The sequence below is a fragment of the Tachysurus fulvidraco genome, chromosome 3 (genome assembly GCF_022655615.1).
Source record: "Tachysurus fulvidraco isolate hzauxx_2018 chromosome 3, HZAU_PFXX_2.0, whole genome shotgun sequence".
In the NCBI taxonomy this organism is placed as follows: domain Eukaryota; kingdom Metazoa; phylum Chordata; class Actinopteri; order Siluriformes; family Bagridae; genus Tachysurus; species Tachysurus fulvidraco.
Window position 1 is genome coordinate 21142434 of NC_062520.1, and position 20773 is coordinate 21163206.

The 20773-nt window shown below is 37.9% G+C and overlaps 1 protein-coding gene across 6 annotated transcripts in view; it reads left to right on the forward strand.

The window, feature by feature from the left end:
- Nucleotides 1–5962: 5962 nt before the first annotated feature.
- col14a1a (collagen, type XIV, alpha 1a) overlaps nt 5963–20773 on the forward strand; it is an 82625-nt gene continuing 67814 nt past the window's right edge. For 4 of the 6 annotated variants that reach the window (XR_003441017.2, XM_027149565.2, XM_047811357.1 and 1 more), the window contains exons 1-5: nt 5963–6053; nt 7355–7479; nt 10689–10805; nt 14523–14666; nt 14942–15028. Coding sequence is in view for 5 of the 6 variants with exons in the window: in XM_027149565.2 (XP_027005366.1) it covers nt 6046–6053; nt 7355–7479; nt 10689–10805; nt 14523–14666; nt 14942–15028 (481 nt within the window). In the remaining variant the exon portion in view is untranslated. Of the gene's footprint in view, nt 6054–6128; nt 6341–7354; nt 7480–10688; nt 10806–14522; nt 14667–14941; nt 15029–20773 lie in introns of those variants that run through there. The other 2 variants (XM_047811356.1, XM_047811358.1) reach the window with 2 other exon arrangements.

Sequence of the window (20773 nt, forward strand, 5' to 3'; positions counted from 1 at the left end):
TACAAACTGCTGTTAAGGCTCTAAATGTTTTCAATCCATGCTACAATCCATCATGCTCTTTGAAATCACAAATCTCAGGACTTCTGGGAGTTCCTAGAATATCAAAGTCTACTAAAGTCAGTAAAGCATTTCCATATTTTGCTCCCAAACTTTGGAATAGCCTTCCTGGCAGCGTTCGGGGCTCAGACACACTTTCCCAGTTCAAAAACATATCTCTTTAGTCAGGCGTACACATAATACATCCCATAATCTTGTGTTTTATTACATGCACATTATAATCTAGTGCTTGCTAATATTATGAACAGCAGCTACACTAAATCCTCTCCACTGCTTCCATTTTACTACCCATCCCAAGGCATCCAGAGATTGTGCCACCTCCAGTTGTGTTCCATACCATGAAGATTTTAGACCTTCACTGAGATGAGGCCAACCCCGTGAGGATCCTAAGGCATCTAGAGATTTACCAGCTCCAGTTGGACTCTGCTTCATTAAGTATTCAGACATTCTAAGAGGAGATGCCAACTACATGTGTTCTTTGAGGACAACAACTTTCTCATCAATACACAATTGTCAGACTTTACATTTTTAAAATCACCCAAATGAGTATGAGGTTCCCCTTTCAGTCTGGTTCCTCTCGAGGTTTCTCCCTTTTCAGCTAAGGGAGTTTTTCCTTGTCAAAATCACCTCTTTCACCTGAGGCTTGCTCATTGAGGATAGATACAAACACATTTAATATAACTATCAATCTTACATTTTTGTATTATATTAATCTTTGTATAATATTCTTTTTTTTGTATTATATTTTTTATGATTTGTAAAGCTGCTTTGAGAAAATGTCCACTGTTAACAGAGCTAATACAAATAAATTTTAATTAAATATAATTGAATTATATTTTAGAATATAGTATTTGTACAAAATGTTTTTTAAAGCAAATCATTTTTGTATTTTCCTGAAATCATTTGTGATTCCATAAATATAACAGATGCAGTGCTTCAATGACTGTATAATGTATATTTTCATGCATGCTGGTGGTGCAGTAGAAAAGATTAAAAATCCACTGGATGGATCAGTTCCCAGGACTGACGGATTGACCCTAGAGCCACCATGACCCTAATCGAGATTAGTTTTCATTGATTACTGAAAATGAATGAACAATGTTTTTATATATTCAAGAATACATTATGTAAAAAAAAATAATAATAAGATCTGAAAATTTAGGAATACATCATTGTCACAAAGTGAATTTAAATGCATATTAAGTTTTTATTAAATCTATTATGTCCCAAAGAAGCTTTTAAAGCACATTGTTTTGTTTGTTCCAGAAACATATTACACAGAAGCAGCACTTCAGTAAAAGCTTTTATACCTGTATATAACAGACAACTCCTGTCTCCTTGAGTTTTTGGTGGTGCAATAGTACAGAATGAAATTTTACTGGATGGAGGTGTGAAAAGTGCTGACAGCATGAAATGTAACAGGATTGTAAATCCCAGAATTCCGAATGAAGGTCTCAGATCCTTGAAGGTCTTAAAAGCTTTTAGACTTTAAATGCCTGACTCAAGTTCTTCCTGGGTCACTTTACCTTCCAGCACTTTTAAAAAGCCCTTCTGACTTCAGTTCAGAAATGTGAAGGCACTGAGTATAGGAGAAACAATGGGACTAATTTGTTCATTACATCTATTTTGATGGCAATACATCTTGTAATATAAACACACACACTGGAGTTTGGGTTTCCTCCTGATGACAGGTATGTGTTAACAAGTGTAAGTGCAAAAAGGAACATACCATTTTCCTACAGATTGTCACATTCAGTATAAAATTATTTGACAATTATGATATTCAACATTTGCTCATGTTTATTGAAGGATTTTACCACACAAAATTACCTTAGAATATTAATCTCAAAAGAAATTATTATATTAAGAAATTAGAAGTAACTAAATGTGGTCAATAAAATGGATTCAAGTGGAAAGGATAAAACAGCAGCGTAGTACAGTACACAAAATATTGGGAGTCTGGCAGTTCAAAGCATAAACGCAAAACAGAAGTGTTTAGCATACTGGAGTAAATCTCAGCAAATTAAAACAAATTAGAGAGCTCTTAAACCATCACAATAATGTGAAAGTCAACAGTTTCCAAGATGAAAGCTTGACTGTATATTTCTCATGTAAATCTTGGTTGTCTGAAAAAGTTGTTAGTTTAAGTTGAATTTTTCAGTGAGTAATTACACCATCCTTGTTTCATCACTTGTAGAAGTCCCTTTATGGTATTCAATGTTATAACATGGTCCTGAAGGCTTGGTACTGTATTTTTCCCAAGTGGTATATGGATGCAATGACAAAAAAATCTAATTGACTCAAAGCATGTTATAGACTATACAATGCTGTTCCACAGTCAAGGTAAAGGGGTGTACTCAAGTGTTCCCTGTTCAATAGGACTCAGAGTCACAGCTACAGCTGATAGATGATTCTTATCAGATGTCAACCGTTGCTCGTACTGACAGGCTTTTCTCTCTCCTGTAGTTCTCAGATACATTTGGCACCTCTCTGAAAACACTTTAATCCAGCAAATTATCTCTTGGCGTATTGTCCTGTCAGCTCGCCTTCACTACTGCCAGGGTGGGCAAAGAATAAAATATTGCACAAGCTATAGGTGGATGGTTCTGAATTTAATGTCCTTTACTGTTTGCTTGCAACTTTTGACTGATGACTTTAGAAAAGTTCGATGAAAGGCAGACTAGACAACAATTGCCTTGTGTCTCTTAGCACTTTACAGGGTGAAGACACTGTTAAAGGAAAGCTTTCTGAAGATGATATTATAGCGCAAACTCTGTGTAGAGCATAGATAATCTTTATTGTGCTTGTTTGTGAAATGTTACGTTTGAGGTTGTTATATGGGTTGAAATGATTTAACTGTGGGATCATAAAATTTGAGTGATGGTTAAAGAAAACATGGTGGGATAGCTAGGGGAGGATATAGATCAAATCTCTTAGCTTTCTTTTCCTCTTAGATATCTCAGCTCACCTTGAGTGCTGAATATGGATTATCTTTATTGCACATATTTGTGAAATGTTACACACAAGGATAGTTTTATTGACAATTATTAAACCTAGTCATAAAATGTATTTTACAGTGGAGAATCCTTGTTTACTGTGTAAGTCTGAGATTGATCTGCATTTAGAGAACTGATCCTAAATGACTAATGAAATCCTGTGGGTAACTAACTTGAGACTGGATTATAATTATCATCTGTGGATAAAGCCATTGAATACCTAAAAATAATACATTAATGTTATACCTTATAAAACTTTTTTGAATTTAATCATGAACTTCTGCCTTCTGCTGATCTGCCTGGTATGCGTGTGTCTGTGCTGTACATTTTGTGCTCTGCAGCATCTCTAGAGTCATGCTGAGTGCTATTGACAGTCGTCCATGCTGTGTCCCACGCTTAATTATAAGACATAGTGCAGAGCAGGGTTCTTTTTGAGCCTGATGAATGCAGCCACTGATTAGCCCCCAATCCTTCATTATGGCCTGGTTTGTCATTTAGGAATAGACCACTTAGGAGTGGTTAAGCTTGTAGCTTCAGTGTCTCAGTACAGGAACCAGGTGTCACCAAGCCTGAACTTTACTGATGTGTGGGAAGTACTTCATGGAAATGCGAGCTATAACTGAGTGAGCATGTGGAATTAAAACAAGTACAAACCTATCATAACTTCAGGAACAGTCTGCTCTTGTTTTAGAAGACTTTAAGAAAGTGTCCCTGGATAATGACTCTGAAAACCAAGAGTTAGGTTCTTTTTGCTTTTTTTTTATATTAGTGAATCTAGTTTAAAATTTTTTTTGTTCATTCATTGCTCAACAGTAAGCACTCTAACCTGGTCAAAGTTGTGGTGAATCCAGAATCTATCCAGTGATCACAGAGCACAAGGCAGAAATTACAACCTAAATGTGACTCCAGTCTTTCACAACCCCATGTCTCACACACATGTTGACACCTAGAGGCAAATTTAGTGTGGTCACTCCACCTGCTAGCATGTTTTTGAGTGGTGGGAGAAAACCGTAAAACACAAAAGAAACCACAGAGACATGAAAGAGACATGTGAAATCCACATACATGGTCTCCTGATTTCAGGATAAAACTGAGGATCCTGGAGCTGTCAACTGCACCACCATTCAGCCTGCTTCAGAAGACATTATTTAATGTGTAATTAAGCATAGAAACCATCTATATATGTGTATACTGTATTAATGTTATGAAGAATAATCTTAATAAAGAATACCAGAAACTTTACCATCAGTGCCATTACCATCAAAGCAGTTATTAAATATTAATGCATTAAGAACATGTGAACGTATGTGATTAATACAAGATTAATCACAGTCTGTTTTCATTAGGATACTACATTCATTTTTAGGTAGTGCCACTTTAATGGAATATCAGTATCAAGCTACTTGTCTTTTCTTTCTAGAGAGATTCAGTACCACCTCATACATACACTCACTCTGCATCAAGACTGTAAGAATTAGCCAGATTTATGCATCCTGATAATATTTTTATTGCTTAAGAATTCACTGAAGACCATATGGTGTGTCTTCGTCCACTTCTGTTCAGAGCTGTGACTCCTGTTCATTGTTCATTTATTAGGGCCATGAGGCAGAGTTCATGTGAAAGGCTCTAGTCTCAGGAGACTCCATGTAACAGTTGCTGTAAAACTAAACAGTTTGGATATATTTTATTCTGTAAAAATCAGAAAGGTAAAATAAAGATTAGAATATAGGAATGTGGCTCTGGACACTCATACCTCAACATGGTGACTTTATTTACAGTAACGGTAGGGTAGTACAAGGATTTCATTTTCCACTTCTTACTGTACTTTCGCTTTTACAAAATAATGTTTTACTAACATATTAATCTTTGTATGATAATTAATATGTATACTTAAATGGAATTAAAAATTTATTTTGTAAGAAAATTTTGGATTTGACCAGTTGTAATGACAAGTTTGGCTATAAAGCTCAAGTTGAAAAGTTTTAAATAAAAATAAATAAAAGCAATAAAAAAAGGTAAACCATAGTCTTCACTACTTGTTAGCTGAAACAAAGGTTATCTTCAAGTTAATATTACTTGTGCATTTAAGGTAGCAGGTGAACTTCAATTTAAAAGATTAACCATCCTGAAATGACTTAATGACAGTCATTAATTGACATGTGGGTCTCTTTTCACTTTGCTTAACAGTTTCGATGCCTGCTGATTGTAAAGCTTTTTTATCTGAACACTCTGCTCAAACAGACCAGGGTCCCGAAACCTCAAGTGTCATGCTAATACCAACACATAAGCGTTTGCATTCATCAGCTTCTAGATAACTTCTCCATTGTATTTCTCAACAATATGCCATGTTTGATTTTGAGATTTCCTATTAAACAGTGCGATCCCCACCCCAAACATGGTTCAGTTGATGGTCCATTTAGAGTTAACTTGTTAGTTAGAGTTACCATTAACAAAGTCTCTCATGACTGTCATGTATTAAAGTCCAGTAACAACTACGTAATTATGTAATGTTTCCTCATAAGGCTTTATGCATATGTAAAGGAGTGTGTCTATAAAATGACTAACAATGGGCCAATATACTGTACATACTAATAAACTTTCCAGACCATAAGGCAGGTTTTCAAACAGCTTTTTTAGTTTAAGTAATACATGTTCGGAGACAATGGCTTTAGCTGTTGTAATACCTATTTCACCTTTAAACTGGAAGAACAATGTTAACAATATATAAATAAATAAATAAATAAATATACATATATATCATATATATATATATGAAGTCACAATTAGCAAAACACGTACAACTAAATAACAAATCTATAGAATAAGACAGTAATAAACATAATTGAGGATGTGGTGAGGTTTTCTATAGCTCAAGTTTTGAGGCACCCACGTTTTTACATCTCGCGCGCTAACTGTTCACGCGCGTTTTTTCCCTCGCTGAGCTCGAGCGAGGATGAAGCGAGGTGAAGTACTGAGGAGCTGAGGAGGAGACATGGATAAGTAAGGACCGACCAAACACACACACACACACACACACACACACACACACACACACACACACACACACACACACACACACACACACAAATATATATATATATATACACACACACACACGGACACACACACACAGTCACAGTCACACCACGAAGCTGGCTTTCGGAGCTAACTCTGGGGCACAGAAACGAAAGAAGGAATACAAGGCTGACCGTTAAAACCTCGGGGTTATTTAGATCACATTTGAATGCCAACGGATTTATTTCCCTTTCAGCTGAATGGTGTTGCAGGTAAGACAGCTCATGGTACCGACTCTGTTAGACTACCTCAGTGTGATCTGAGAGAAAAACTGCAACAAAAGGCAGCTTCATTTACATGTTTCATCATGAGAGAAATTGTGTTAGCAGCTTAGCGATAATGAACAAGAAAAATATCTAAAAGTTGCAATTCAAGCAACAGGCTTTTGTTAGATTTTATGGGTTCAAGTTAAAGATTAACCCTTGTTGAACTGCTGTCCTCTTTATAGGCTGATTTTCCAGGGGTAAAAATGGTCATATTGGGAAATAACCTCTATTAGTATTGTTGTTGTTGTTGTTGTTGTTGTTATTATTTGAGGTGAGTATCCTGTGAAGCAGGTGACTATAATACTGCATCTTATTCTGCAATTTTCATATTTGATGCGCTACACCAATGCTTTGGGCTCACTGTAACCAGAAATGGATTTTTATATATATATATTATGTAATGCTGAACTAAATATTTTTTGTGTTCTATTTTTTGATGTTGGTTTTAGATTTAATTTAACCACCCTGCCTTTAGGCAAGATGTTCCCCTTTAGTTTACTGAGTTAAAAATTTAATGCTCTGTTCACTTTTTACATTGTTTTACATTTACAGCCTGTAATGTCAATAAAACACACAAATGTATATGTTTATTGGTTGCTGCTTTCTCATCATCATCATCATCATCATCATCGTCGTTGTCGCCATCATCATTACCCGACCCTGATATAGTCCAGTGTTGAAACTTAAGTAAGGTAGTCCTCTGGAGCAAGCCCAGGCATCTGCATTTACAAAGCTCCGTCCAGCCTTCAGGCTGAATGACAAGAGCCTGTACAGATCTGCTTGGTCTTGTGAACAACAATAGCACTCAGGAAGTGGATTCTTATTGCCTGTTCATCACAACAAAGTCCTCAGTGTTTCTGCCCCACAGAATGGCGTGTCCCTGCCCCCTTCCTTGTCTCTCCTCAAGGCAATGTCCGACAGCTATAGCACTCCTCACTCTTCCTTTCTTTCTCACTGTAGGTACAGAAGAGGCTTGCTGTCTCGCTCGTCTGAAGGAATGCAGGTAGTCAGACCGAGAATGACCGTGTGGTGGCTGCTAATAATCCTGGCACTGGTGCAATTTCCAGAACCTACAAAGGGGCAAAGTAAGTATTTGTTTCTGATCTTTAGCCTGCTTTCTTCCATGTGCAGGTTCACTTGAGGCATTTCTTTCTCACATCATTCATCATGTGGGCTGATATTTTTGTGTCCAAGCACTTCTGTTTCCAGCACACTCTGTGCCATGGACTGTAGGTGACCGTTTCTGACATATACAGTGATTGAAATCTGATTTAAAAGAATCTATAAAGTGGTTATTTCAGTGGTATAAATTCCTGACTAGAGTCTTTGGAAAGTCCACACACACACACACACACACACACACACACACACACACACACACACACACACACACACACACACACACACACACACAGACACACACAGAAAAAAAAAGAAAAAATGAAATCCCTCAGGAGGACTTAAGTATATAATTGGTTGGTCTGCTTGGAAGGAGTCTTGTATTCTTGCGAGAGGCCAGACTACTGCAAGGTATAAGCCAATCTATTATTTTCAGTCATTTTCACACTTCAACCTCTCTCTCTCTCTCTCTCTCTCTCTCTCTCTCTCTCTCTCTCTCTCTCTCTCTCTCTCAGTTTCTGCAGTCTTGGGTTGACAAACAGGTGTACAGTCGTCTGCCTATTAGTATGGAGCACATTGAATAGCCTACTCCATTTCTCTGTTTCACTTAACACTGCTGCATTGCTGGCAGGGTTTTCTTCACCAAAATAGAGAAAAAAGTAAGAGACATTTAGTGTGATTCCACTCTGTATCTGACTGTTTTGTCATGGCTCTGCAAAAAGCTTCTTCATATAAGTATATAATGTATCCCCAAGAGAACTGAGAGAAAGCAGATCAAGCAGCAGAAAAACAAGGAAAGTATAGCATATATCTTATACACAGAATAACGGTATGTGTGGCACTTTGGCATTCTGAACAGCTGCACCTGATTGAAGTCAGGGAGCAAATCTGCAGAATGGAAAATGTGTAAAAGTACGTAGTGCAAAACTTGCTGAAAATGAATGGGGAGTATCAGATGTTGATGAAAGCCATTTTGAGCAGAGTGTGATGAGGCTGTGTGGGAAGGCTATTATACTCGGCAGTATCTATCTTCAAGTTGTGATGAAATATGACACTATTCAAAGTGAACATCATCTCTAAGCAGACTGTTTGGGATCTAACCTAAAACCTAAAATGTTTTAAAACCCTGCACTTTTAGAAATATGATTTACTTCCCAAACTGGTTGACTCAAATGGTTTGATTTTACACATTTTTCTGGAGCTAGGCTAATCTCCTCTCAGCTGGGTCGGTTTTAGGGAAAGTGAGAATCTGTCACCCATCCCCTTCGCCTGGCGCAGCAGCGCAGATTTACACTCTTTTTGCATCTCATTAATACCTCTGAATATGTAGTGAAACAGTCATGAACCTTCTGTCTTGTGTAGGCGTTAATATTTTAATTCCCCCAGCAGGAATTTCCATGTTGGTAAAAGATTAAAGTTCAAAAGAGGCCCATGTCATTTAAAGTGAGCAGAAGAGTGATGATAAAAGGAGTCTGTGGATTTGGAGTAAGTGCTCTCTGACAAAGTCTTCAAATGGATGAAAAATAAGCACATGAAAGGCTGATGGATTTGTGCCAGTGTGTCTTCGAATATACAAAGTTACGCGACCTCCTGCTCGTATCTTTTCGTTATCATTTCAATAACCGGTTGTCACTTGTTACCATTAAGCCACGATGGCAGAAGAGGGTTCTCCAAACGCTGTCACTTTTTCAAGGAGCATTTTAACGTCAAAAAAATGGGCAGAGACACTTTTATGAGTAATCCTTTACAAAATGACCTGCTTTGCCACGTTCCCTACTGCTGCAGTTTTAGGACTGAGGAAATGGCTACGACAGTTGTGTACATTTGTATCCCTCATGTCCGTTCATCCAAAATAACAGCAGTAGTCCAGAACTACTCTTTCAGGCACTTAGCCCCACCACTTTGTCTTATATAAAATGTTTGCAATGCACTCTTATACAAGCGGATTTCAGTTCAGCATCCCTCAAAGGCACAGGTCCTTTTTGAGAGTGCAAGAATGAGTGTGGAGGTGATGGTCTCTTCAGAAATGAGTGTGGAGGTGATGGTCTCTTCAGAAATGAGTGTGGAGTTGATGGTCTCTTGAGAAGAGAGATCTCTGCCCCCTCAGTGAACAAATTGCAGCAGAAATCCAATCCTCAATTTCAGGTTGGTGAATTTAGAGCAGTTGTTTTTTTTTTCCTCTTTTGTCCTTCTTGTTTTCCCTTCCAGATACCGTTGAGTAGTGCTCATGTCAAACTTGACTTTCTTTTTAAAACCGTTAATCTTTACATGCCGACATGTAGCATATAGTATGCTACACATTCTTACATGTATGGCAGCATGTAAAGAAATGATGGGGCTTCCTTATCTGTGTGTAGATTTAGTGAATGAAACAGTGCTTTGGGATTTCAGTGTGATTCAGCAGGAATGTGTGTGCACTGGGCGTGGTGGCTAAGCCCATGGTTAACACTTTACGGCTTCTTAAAACTGATTCGTGGTCAGAAGGATTAGCACTCCGCTAATGGTTAATTATTTTTGGAGACCTGACCTTTTATCAGCTTTTAAAAGGCAAACAAATGTGTTACTAATAAGAAGGGTTGTGAAATGGTACTCTCTTTACTGGCTTTCCTCCTTTCAAAAATCAGTAGCTACGGATGGGTATTAACTTAATGTCAAGACACAAGCTGTAGTTTTTAACCTGAATTTGCTCAATTTCTTATGATGAATACATTATGAATCTTTGAATTGGAGAGAAAAAACACACCCAAAAGGAATTTTATCCTGTCTTATAAAACAGTTTATTCGGGTTTTATGTATGTGTACTAAAATGGTAGAGATTTGACTGTAGAACTAAAATGATGATATAGTTTTGAATAATACCCATCCCTGACTATAAAAAAAACAGCATTTTTTTTTCTAACACCAGCTTCTCGACGCTTCTCCTGGCCTTACTCACATTATAATGTGCAGAAATTAATATGGTATAAAAATACATGCAAAGGTAAACTAGACTGAGAATGTGGAAATATCTGTTCCATAGCCTTTGCCTCTTCACTTGAAATCTATCTTTGGTTCAAACGCACCCGATATATAAATGCATGCTAGTATATTCCAAAGGTCCAGGGCAAATTTGTTTTTTATTACAAAAATATTGCTTTATAACAAAATATAATTTTTTGACATGTTTCTCTTACAGTTGCAGGCCCACGAAGACTACGATTTAAAGTCATGGGTCCTGGCAAGTTGCATGTGTTATGGAAAGAGCCAAAGGGAGAACACGATGGCTATAGATTTATATACAGCAGTGAGCCAGGTATGTGATTAATGCATCTAAGGATAATGATGAATTGCTTTTCATTCCTTACTTTTAAGTGCCTGTTTGCAGTTGTTTGTACAATCCAGGTACAAACCAGAAAAGATCCGATAACACTTACAAGCCTGCAATTTGCACACATTCACATAAAATCCTGACAGTTTCCAATTTAACCTGATGGCTTATATAGAGCTGCACATTATCACAGCTGGTTATCACAGTGAAGGGCTCTGAAAAAAAGGAGGCTTTAACAAAGCGCAGAGATGTCTTGTGTGTGTCATGTGTGAGATCAGCTCATGATACTGCAATGTAGCACGTGGTGTAAAATATAAAATACACATCATATTACAACTGAGACATGCAGCATTGTAATCAGAATACAACATTTCTTTTTTCTTTTTTGTAACTTTTATTTTGCCAGAAAAAGCACATTGAGATTAAAAATCACTTTAATAAGAGCATCCTGGCCAAAATAGGCAGCATGTCCACATTACTGTATGTGTCCTGGATGACTGGGAAGTTTCTGTTTTCAAACACTTGAAGCAGTGTTCTTGAAGCACTTACATCTTGTTTTCACTAGCTTTGAATAACATGGACAAAGGCACAAACCTTGGCTTGTAGAATAGCTTTGTGTGGATCAGGGGCTTATTAGCCACCAGCTCTCTAAGGTCACCTTTTGTTAAAGACCACAAATCCTTTTCTGAAGGACAATACCAGGCCATGTCCAAACATGCTGAGAGCATTCTTTAGCATTCCTCTGAATATTGAACCTGGCAGGACTGAACGACCATTCCTCATTACGCCGTTCAGCAGAATGAACAGATGGGAAAGACCATCATTTCTGTTATTGAAATTTTTTTCTCTGTGTCCAAAGTGGTTTTAATCGCTGAAATTAGTTCCATTGAAAGAAGTGAGGAGTTGAGATGGAAGAGGTTGAATGAGGACATATGATAGCGTAAGTCAGGCAGTTAACACAGAGCGCAGTGTGATTTTAAGGGGTGGGTGTTCTTGGCCCTTTAGCGATGTGCCGGAAGCAGAGCAGGTCAGAGCGAGGTCACCATAATATCCTTCGTTTACAGTATTAGATGTCAGTTGGGTGGGTTTGAAATCCCATAAATATACTGTCATCCCTGATCACACACACACACACACACACACACACACACACACACACACACACACACACACACACACACACACACACAGAGAGAGATAGGGGGGGAGAGAGAGAGAGAAAGAGAGAGAGAGAGGATACATGATGTTTACCTTATGCAAAAAGCCAGATTCATTGGATTATGGCTTCATGGCTTCTTTGCTTTAAGCACAAAAGGACCTTCACATAGCTTAATGCACTTTGCTTGTAAGATGTGCCCCAGATTTTTGCTGAGCACAAAACTAAAGAAATGAAGATAAAACCTTGGCTCATAATATTGTACCCATTGTTGTCTTTCCAGATGAAAATATCGGAGATTAATTTAAAAGAACATTACAGCTGGAAGGATAAGTGTTATTGCATCTATTTACAGTCAATGAAGATTGCTCTATTCCCTCAAAAAGATTTCTTCAAATTTAAAATGAAAGTCAGGTGTATACCATGTAAAAATCGATATTGTCCACAGGAAAAATTCTGAATGCTCACTAAAGCAAAATGAAACTTTTGAATTGATGTCCTCTCACCAAGTATTACTTCTTGGTAAAACTTTGCTGCCTGCAGCATTTGTTGTTACAACGTGCTGACACATCAGCAGAAATGAAAGTCTTCAGCCCTTGAACCTCTTCGGTCTTCTCTAACCCCAATCATGCTCCAAGCTGCTGCTGAGCAAGCACAATTTAACCCACTCCTCAATCGAATTGATCTCTTGGTGGGCCACAAGGATTTAAATCAGTATCATTGGTCAGTGGTCTGATTAGGAGAAACAATGCCAGGAGAAAAGGAATTAAGTGGAGTCATAGCAGAGCCCTTTGTGTGAAACCAATGGAGAGGCGTGTGAGGTTAAGCAAAGCGGACAAGTTGCGAAATAGAACCTTAACAACATGTGAAAAAGACTTGTTCAGGGCTGATACCCAGCGTGTGTAAGAAATACAACGTCATTTTCAGTCACATGTTCATAGGGACTGTGATATATTGTACTGATCTGGCATGTTTCCATTACACCCGTGTGGTGTAATACGATACATTCATATGCAGCCTACAGCGGAAAGAAGCTGGAAATTTCTTTATGAGCATTTCAGATTGAAGACTTGCACCACTGAACTGGAATCTACATCATATTCAGAAAGCTGCCGCACACCGGTTTCTTACAGTTTGACATCAAGTCAGTGTAATCGCTGAAATTAATCTCCATAAGAATCGACAGAAAGTTTTGCTATACACTCCACTTCTATGAATTATTGTGAAAGGGTTATAAAAGATAAATATAGAGTGTTGCATTTTTGATTTTACCAAATTGCTTTCTATTTTTAGAGGGTATTCGTTGGTATTTTTTATTTCGGATGGACTCCATTTTAAATTGGTTATAGACTTTTAAGCGTACAATGAAAAACTGAGTAGTAATTAGGTATAACAATTTTCTAGAGATTTTTGCTTTCATTTCTGTACCAGATAAATTCATGTAACTATCTGGCTAAAACCCAATGTATATATTTTATTTAGCTACAGGTTTAAATTTATATTAATTTTGCTCATAAGATTATACAATTGAATTTCCAATACAGGGGATTAATAAAGATTTATCTCATCTCATCTCATCTCATCTCATCTCATCTTACCTCATTCATCATTTAAAATACATAAGCATATTAGTAAAAGTATATTTGGAAAATAATGTGTTTTCAAATGTGTACAGAAAATAGTAGATGTGTGTTTTGTACAGTGTTGTCCTGGGTATTAATAGTAAAAAGTAGCTTCACCAAATTCATTTTAACTCTAGTTTATGATGTAAGGATGTAAAATTCACTAAGATGTACTTGTTTTAATTAAGCAGAATTTACTTGAAGTTCAGTTTACCCCCAAAAACAATATCATAACAAATGAAGTAATATACTATAGAATATACTATATACATATAATATGCTAATTTTATATTATGTTAAAATATATAGAGAGTTGTTTACCAACTAAATACTAACACATACGAACAGCAACGACGACTAGCAAACAGCAGGGAACAAGCACAGATGGACTGAAAGTTTAGTGGGCCAAGAAAGCCAGAGAATAAAAGAATGTCTTGAGCCTAGATTTAAAAGCACTAATGGAAGGAAGACTCTTAACATCCAGTGGCAGTTGGTTCCACAGGCATCAAGCTACGACTGCAAATGCTCTGTCGTGTTCTGGGGCGCTTTTTTCAATAAATAATGAATACTACAAAAATCTCCTTTCTACTCTTGAATTAACCCACAATTCAGTCTTATGACAAATTTTAAAGGATTTCCTCAGCTCTGTTGGACTTGTTCCATCAATACAGACATAATCATGTCCTTATAAATCATTAGGCTGATAATTGCATCTCAATTCTTGTCAGCAAACCTAAACCCACCAGAATCTTTATTACAGAATTGTCCTGTAAACAGATTGCTTCCACACCAATCGCGTGACATTGAGACTCGAATAGGCAGTTGGAATAAGGAATGAGCTTTGATAGCTTTGTTAGCTTTAATGAAATGGCATAGTAATGCATGCTAATGAGCCTTCTGTCAATGGTTTCTCTCTGATCGTAGACGGAGAGAGGAATGAGCTTCGAATTGGAAAGGGTCAAACCAAGGCGATAATAAATGACTTCAATCCCATGAAGGAGTACACAGTCAAGGTTATAGCTGTGAGTGGAAGTCAACAGAGCAGAGCACTTGAAGGAAGCTTTGCAGGTATGGAAAGCACTCGCAGCATCATAACAGTCTTCTTGTATTTACTATTTACTGTTTGCAAACATGAATTATGTTAGGATGTCCTGTACCGGGCTCTATGTATTCTAATGCTTTTGCTATAACAATTGCCACATTAAAAATAAATGGTAATTGTAGGTCGGATAGATTTGTTCATTGTGTTCACTTACATTACTCTTGAAAAATGTTTTTCTGTTTTTTGAGCCTCTGGCTACATATGTGTGATTTGAACATGCTGAAATATTTATGTTTTGCAGCTCAGGCCCATGAATTTGATAGAGAAAACACTCAACCACAGAGAATAAAGGAGATGCCTACAGAGGATGGTTCTGAACTATCAGGAGGTAAATCAAAGAGCAACATACAACCCTGGTCTTTTTGTTTTTCTCTCACAGACACATTTTCTTTTCCACATGCTCTTTTTTCTCTTTTAAAATTATTTCATTTTTGCCAATGGGAAATGCCCCTCTGTCAAGACCTTTGAGACAGGCTTTACACATCGGTGGAGAATAAAGATAGTCAAGTTTAGTCAAGTGCATTTGTGGAGGTCATTGCTTTACTCAAGCACCTCTGCCTCCAGCTCTTCTGTCTCCTGATAAAATAATGTGCATGTTCACCACGTCAGGGTCAAAGATAATGATCTAGTTTGAAAATTCAGATGTCTCTGAAGGCCATGCTTCTGTCAGTTATGTGTGAAAGTGTTTATTTCTCTATTTAGATGGGTTGTACTTGGCCGATTATCCTACGACAGTCTATAGGCATTTGTGTTTATGATATTATTACAAGGTACTATGAAAGCAGAAACAGAAACTAATATATGGTGTCTTGAGTGAGGATTAAAGAGGATTTTAACTTTCAATATCTGTGTGATCATCTCTGTAAAAACAAGTATATGGCTGACCATGCGTGAGCATTATCACAGCAGGTAGGGAATAGGTATCCAGGCTGATCAATCAGCTCGGCTGCTGCTGCTGTGCTGTGCGAGTGAAGACTGTTTGAGGGTCTAATGGGTCGAGCTGTGGCCATTTGTTTTAGAGAGAGCAAAATCCAATCTGGGCTGTGAAGGTTTTGAAATATGCTGTGGGACTCTGTGGCATGCTTCAACCCTCATCAGGACCACAGTGTGGTGAAACCATGTGGGAGAAAACCACATGATGTCAACAGAAGTTGCTTTTTTGCACGCCTTGCTCATAGACTGGGACTGTAATTTCAGACACCTCAGTGGAATGCTGCCGGGTAGCGTAGCACAGATTTAGACTGAGCTTCAGCGTATCATGGTGGTTTTTCTCTTTCAACTGGTGTAATTACAAGGCTGATAAGAACAGTTTGGCACTCAGGTCTAGGTGTGGTATTGGAGCGAAATAAAAAGGCCAAAGGGACCTAATGAATACAAGAGAGAGGCTACTAGGCAGCTCCGAGCAATGCTTTTTTTTCACAGCCTGAGGCTACTCACACTGAGACCTGCTGTATATTGTGTTTCTACTTTTACTTTTATATCAGAGAGTGGCATTTTGTTTTTTTGTGGTGGAGAGTAAAATAAGAACTGGAATAAGACACAAGACTGCCTTGAATGCAATGAACCGTACAAATAAATATCTTTTCAAGCACAGATGACGTCTGATTCTCAGCATGAATGAGGCTGAAGTCTTAATATTTCAAATTTAGCTATCTGTAGAAAAGCAGGGAAAGGGATTTCCCTCACGGCCACCCACATTAGTGTTGGTTTAGCTTGTGTGTGCGTGTATTTGTGTATGTGCTGGCTGGTGTTGTGTGCTGTCACAAGATCAGACTTCCTTTTGAAGTGGCTCTCCTGGGATCCTGCCCAAATAGATAGAATAAAAGTAAACAAGTCCTCATGTGGGATCTGAAGCTCATATTTAAGTTCTATGTGTAAAAAAACAACAACAACAAAACATCCATTTCCCAATGCTGATGAATGATGTGGCAGCTCTTCGGAGTATTGTCAGCTTCAGTTGTCACAACAGTAAAAGCCTAGAGAAACCTCCTGTAATACTGAACCTTGTTTAACATCTGGAAAGGGCATTCAATCACCAGGAGCATCTCCCCCACACCAATTTCAAACAGCTGTCTGTGGACTTTTAGTCAGGTAGGTCCAGAAATTACAGCATGGAGAGAGAGGAAGGGCAGTGATTGTTTTAGGAGACAGAGAGAAAGAGAGAGACGTGGAGACAGGGAGGTGCTGCCTTTAGAAAGCAATTAGTTTGAGTCTCCAGTGCTGGTTTAAACCACCTGGAATAGCATTTGTTTTTTTCTTTCCTTTTTTTATGTCTGGTGTAAAAGGTGGTGTTTGTCAGAGGACATCTGTCACAAATATAACCCTGTGGGTAATGTTGAAGGAGACAGAGGTGTGATAATGGGCTTTGCTGGCTTTTTTTGGCCAGAGGGCAGGACACTGGAGAAGAGCATGGAGAAAACGCAGCAGAGCCTGCACCTACTGTAATCTTCCTCTGAGACAGACACACAGTCAGAGACAGAGACAGGGCGATGCATCCCCGTTCCCATGAGAGCTACAGACAGACAGAGCCATGCATTTTGACTCTCCCTCAGTGGCCCTGCTTTTTTAATGGAAATGTCTAATGTGGTTTCACTTAATGATTTTGTTTATCTTTTTATCTACAAGAAAACAAATTTAATGAGGATTCCTGATACTGAGCTGCTGTTGGAAGCCCTAGAAAGAGAAGTCTGTGCTCTATAAGGCTCCCCTAATACACTGCGTTAGGCAGAACTAGATATTGTGGAGCTGAGATTGTTCATTTTGGCTTCAGTGCCATGGCACCAAGCTTGGACAGATTTTAACCACAAACATGTTAGAAGTTTCTCTAAAGGAGACTTTCTCGAAAAGAGACATCAAAGCTTGCTGGAGGAAAAAGCTGATGGACAGAACCTGAGGCACAAAGGGGAATCACAGTAATGCATGTCCTCTTATCTGCATGTTTGTCTGGAATTCTGATGAGAACATTAGCAAGATTCTTGACTTAAATCTATAATGAAATAATTGAATGGTACATATTTTTGGTATGCAAATGACATAAATTATGTACTTGTGACATTCTGGACTCAGTAGACATGAATTAAATAATGTGTTACATCAAGGATATTGTAATATGTACCGGTGTCCATGCTAATTGAAAGGGCTGCTGTACACTGCATTACAATAACATGAGTGTTTAGGTTTAGTGTATTGTGTATTCAAGTTGAGGGACTGCGGCAGACCCTGGCTCACTACCCACTGGGACACTGATGACTCAATTTCTGCTGACATGACTACATAAATCATCACCACTGGCATTTATCAAGAAGCACAACCAATATAATTCTTTTTTTTTTTTTTTATAACACATATCTATGACTTATACATCACAATATCATGACATACATTTTTTTATGTTGTTTAAAAATACATACATATGATATCATTATATATATAATGTCAAATAAAGTTAAAAATCACTATTATAAGAAATCAATGAGAGCTCCAACAATGACAACCTTTTTTTTTTCTCTCGAGCTAAGAGATTTCAGAAAATAAATATTTCCTGTAAGGGAAAATTTATAACACCAGTGCTTCCTGGTTTTTGCTGGCAATTGTTTTTTTTTAGGGAATGAACGTTCCTGTGCACTGAAAGGATTTTACGATTGATACTGCTCTTAAAATGGCCGAGTCCCTGATCAGCACCCTTTGTGATATTGATTGCTCTGTTTTACTGCTGCACACTGAGTCTGCTGCTTTCTTTAGCTTGAGCTGAGTGTTTAAAATTCAGCCTTCATACAACTCTTTCTTCCTAATCTCATACTGATCGAGTGAGTTTGTGTAGAATCTGGTTTGTTGATCAATTTGGGGCTTGGATTCAGGTGTAAGCCACATAGCCATATGGCCAACAACAAAATTCCAGCTTCCTAAAACCCAAGTCATGTCACAGAATGGAATTAACGAGCCGCAATGTCGTAACGACTCAACTCTGGTGGTCAGTCGTTTAATGGCCTCTGATTCAATTTGTTGTCTACTATAGAAACATCAAACCAGCAAGCCTTCGTTTAACTTTCTGAACAAGAAGTGCACACCAAGTGGCTTTATTTTTTGCATTACTTGCTGTTATGTTTGATCAAAGGTTTTTATTTCTCATGTGGCCTAATGGAAGGGTAAGACACTTTGAGAAGTTTATTATCTGTGTCGAAGCACTCATTTACACGGTCATGTACAGACAAGTGAAGATGCAATCATGTAACCGACATCCATCTCTGAGGCTCTGGTTTGTTTATTGCTCTCTCTGACCTGTTCATCCACTGCTGTTGCTGGATGATGAGCAAATTATGTTTGTTGCCTGTGAGGTTGTATATGTGTGTGTGTGTGTGTGTGTGTGTGTGTCTGTGTGAGACGAGGCTCTGTTTCATTTCCAATTTAATATCGCTGTCTATAATTAAGGTAGAGGGCAGCTCAAGGGCTACTGATGCAATCAGAAGCATCAGGCATATTTCATATTTTCTGGACACTAAACCTGACTGAGCAGAAGTAGAAATGGTCCTCGCTTACAGCCATAGCAGCCTCAGAACGCCCAGTATCATCCATTCTGAGAATATAACAAGGATTGAGCCTGCAAGCTGGTTTTAAACTGTGTAATTACAGCAGTCTTTTAAGATTATTACGTGTCACACTGTGCCATAAAGTGCTACCCATAATGAAAGCTTAATGATAGAGCTGTACTTAACTCTTTTTTACCAGAAACTAACCAAACTAACATTTTTTTATAGCAAAATTTTGACTTAATAGCCTGTTTACCAAAAAAATAAATAAATAGTAGGCTAGGAAAAACGTAGATCTGAGTGACTATTTTGTATGAGCTTTTAATCACTGCTGTGGGGTTTTCATTGTTCGTAGTTTTGTTTATATCCATAATCATGTTTGGCTTAATTGTTGCCATTATCATTGCAGGATACTGACAGCTGGTTTCATACTGTGATTACTATGATTTGGACCCAGTTTTGCTGATGCGGATAAAAACACACTTTGATAAAGAATTCTTTGGTCATAAGTTGCAATGCACTCGCCGGCAGCCGATTTTAGTGCCACTGCGATCAAATACAATTCTTTTATGATGTCTTTTTTTTCTGGTCAGCAAAAAGGTGACAAAAATCATGCAGTAATAAGCTAGTTATAGTAGTTGGATGTGAGAAGAGCTCCTCTTTTTTTTTTTTTTTTTAGCATTTTGTGCATTTTTATGGCATGGAACATTGCCAGTCATCCCTCACACCTCTAATGGTGAGGCACAGAGGCCTGAAGACAGGAGATGACTCTTCTTGGATGCATAATGTGGAAGTGTAAATGTGTGTCATTTGTTAATGAGGGGAGGCTTCTAACTCCTCTGCATACTGATTTCGGCCCTCGCACCTCTCTCCTTTTGCATTTCTTCTTGTTCATGTGTAGATAGATATTTGGTCTAATCCACTTTCTCCCAGTCTCCATCTCTGTTTAAACACGCAGACGTACATTGTCATTAACACTGTCCTCCATGAGCTAAGCAGATGAGTCCAGAGATGGACACCATTCCATCTCCCCACTTCTGGTTCTCTTTCTCTCACATCCTTCACCTCCTTGAGGCTTTCCTTTATGTTTTTATGAGTCTGAAGCTACAGTATGCAGTCCTGCAGTGATACAGGGGCTCTTTCAGGAATTTAGTCATCATAGGAGTTTTATCCTCTACCATCATTTTACTGTATATCAAAATATTTTCACATTTCTGAATGGTGATGGTGTATACTATACACACTTTTATGGATCCATAAGTAACTGTAAATTAATAGATCTTAATATCCAAGCAGCTTCCGTCCTTCATATATAAGAAATGGTCACGTAAGTACGGAATCTGTCTCAACCGATTTTCCAATATTTGCCCAAAATATCTGAGATATTAAAACTACTGCACATTCCCATCAGTTGATGTTTTTGAACTGTTTAGTTAAATGTTGAACATCAACAAGACAAGTTTATGGCATACGTAAAAAAAAAAAAGCCTCTCATTTATCCTCTCTTCTGAATTTAAGAAAAAATGCGACTTGCCATTTTATCAGGA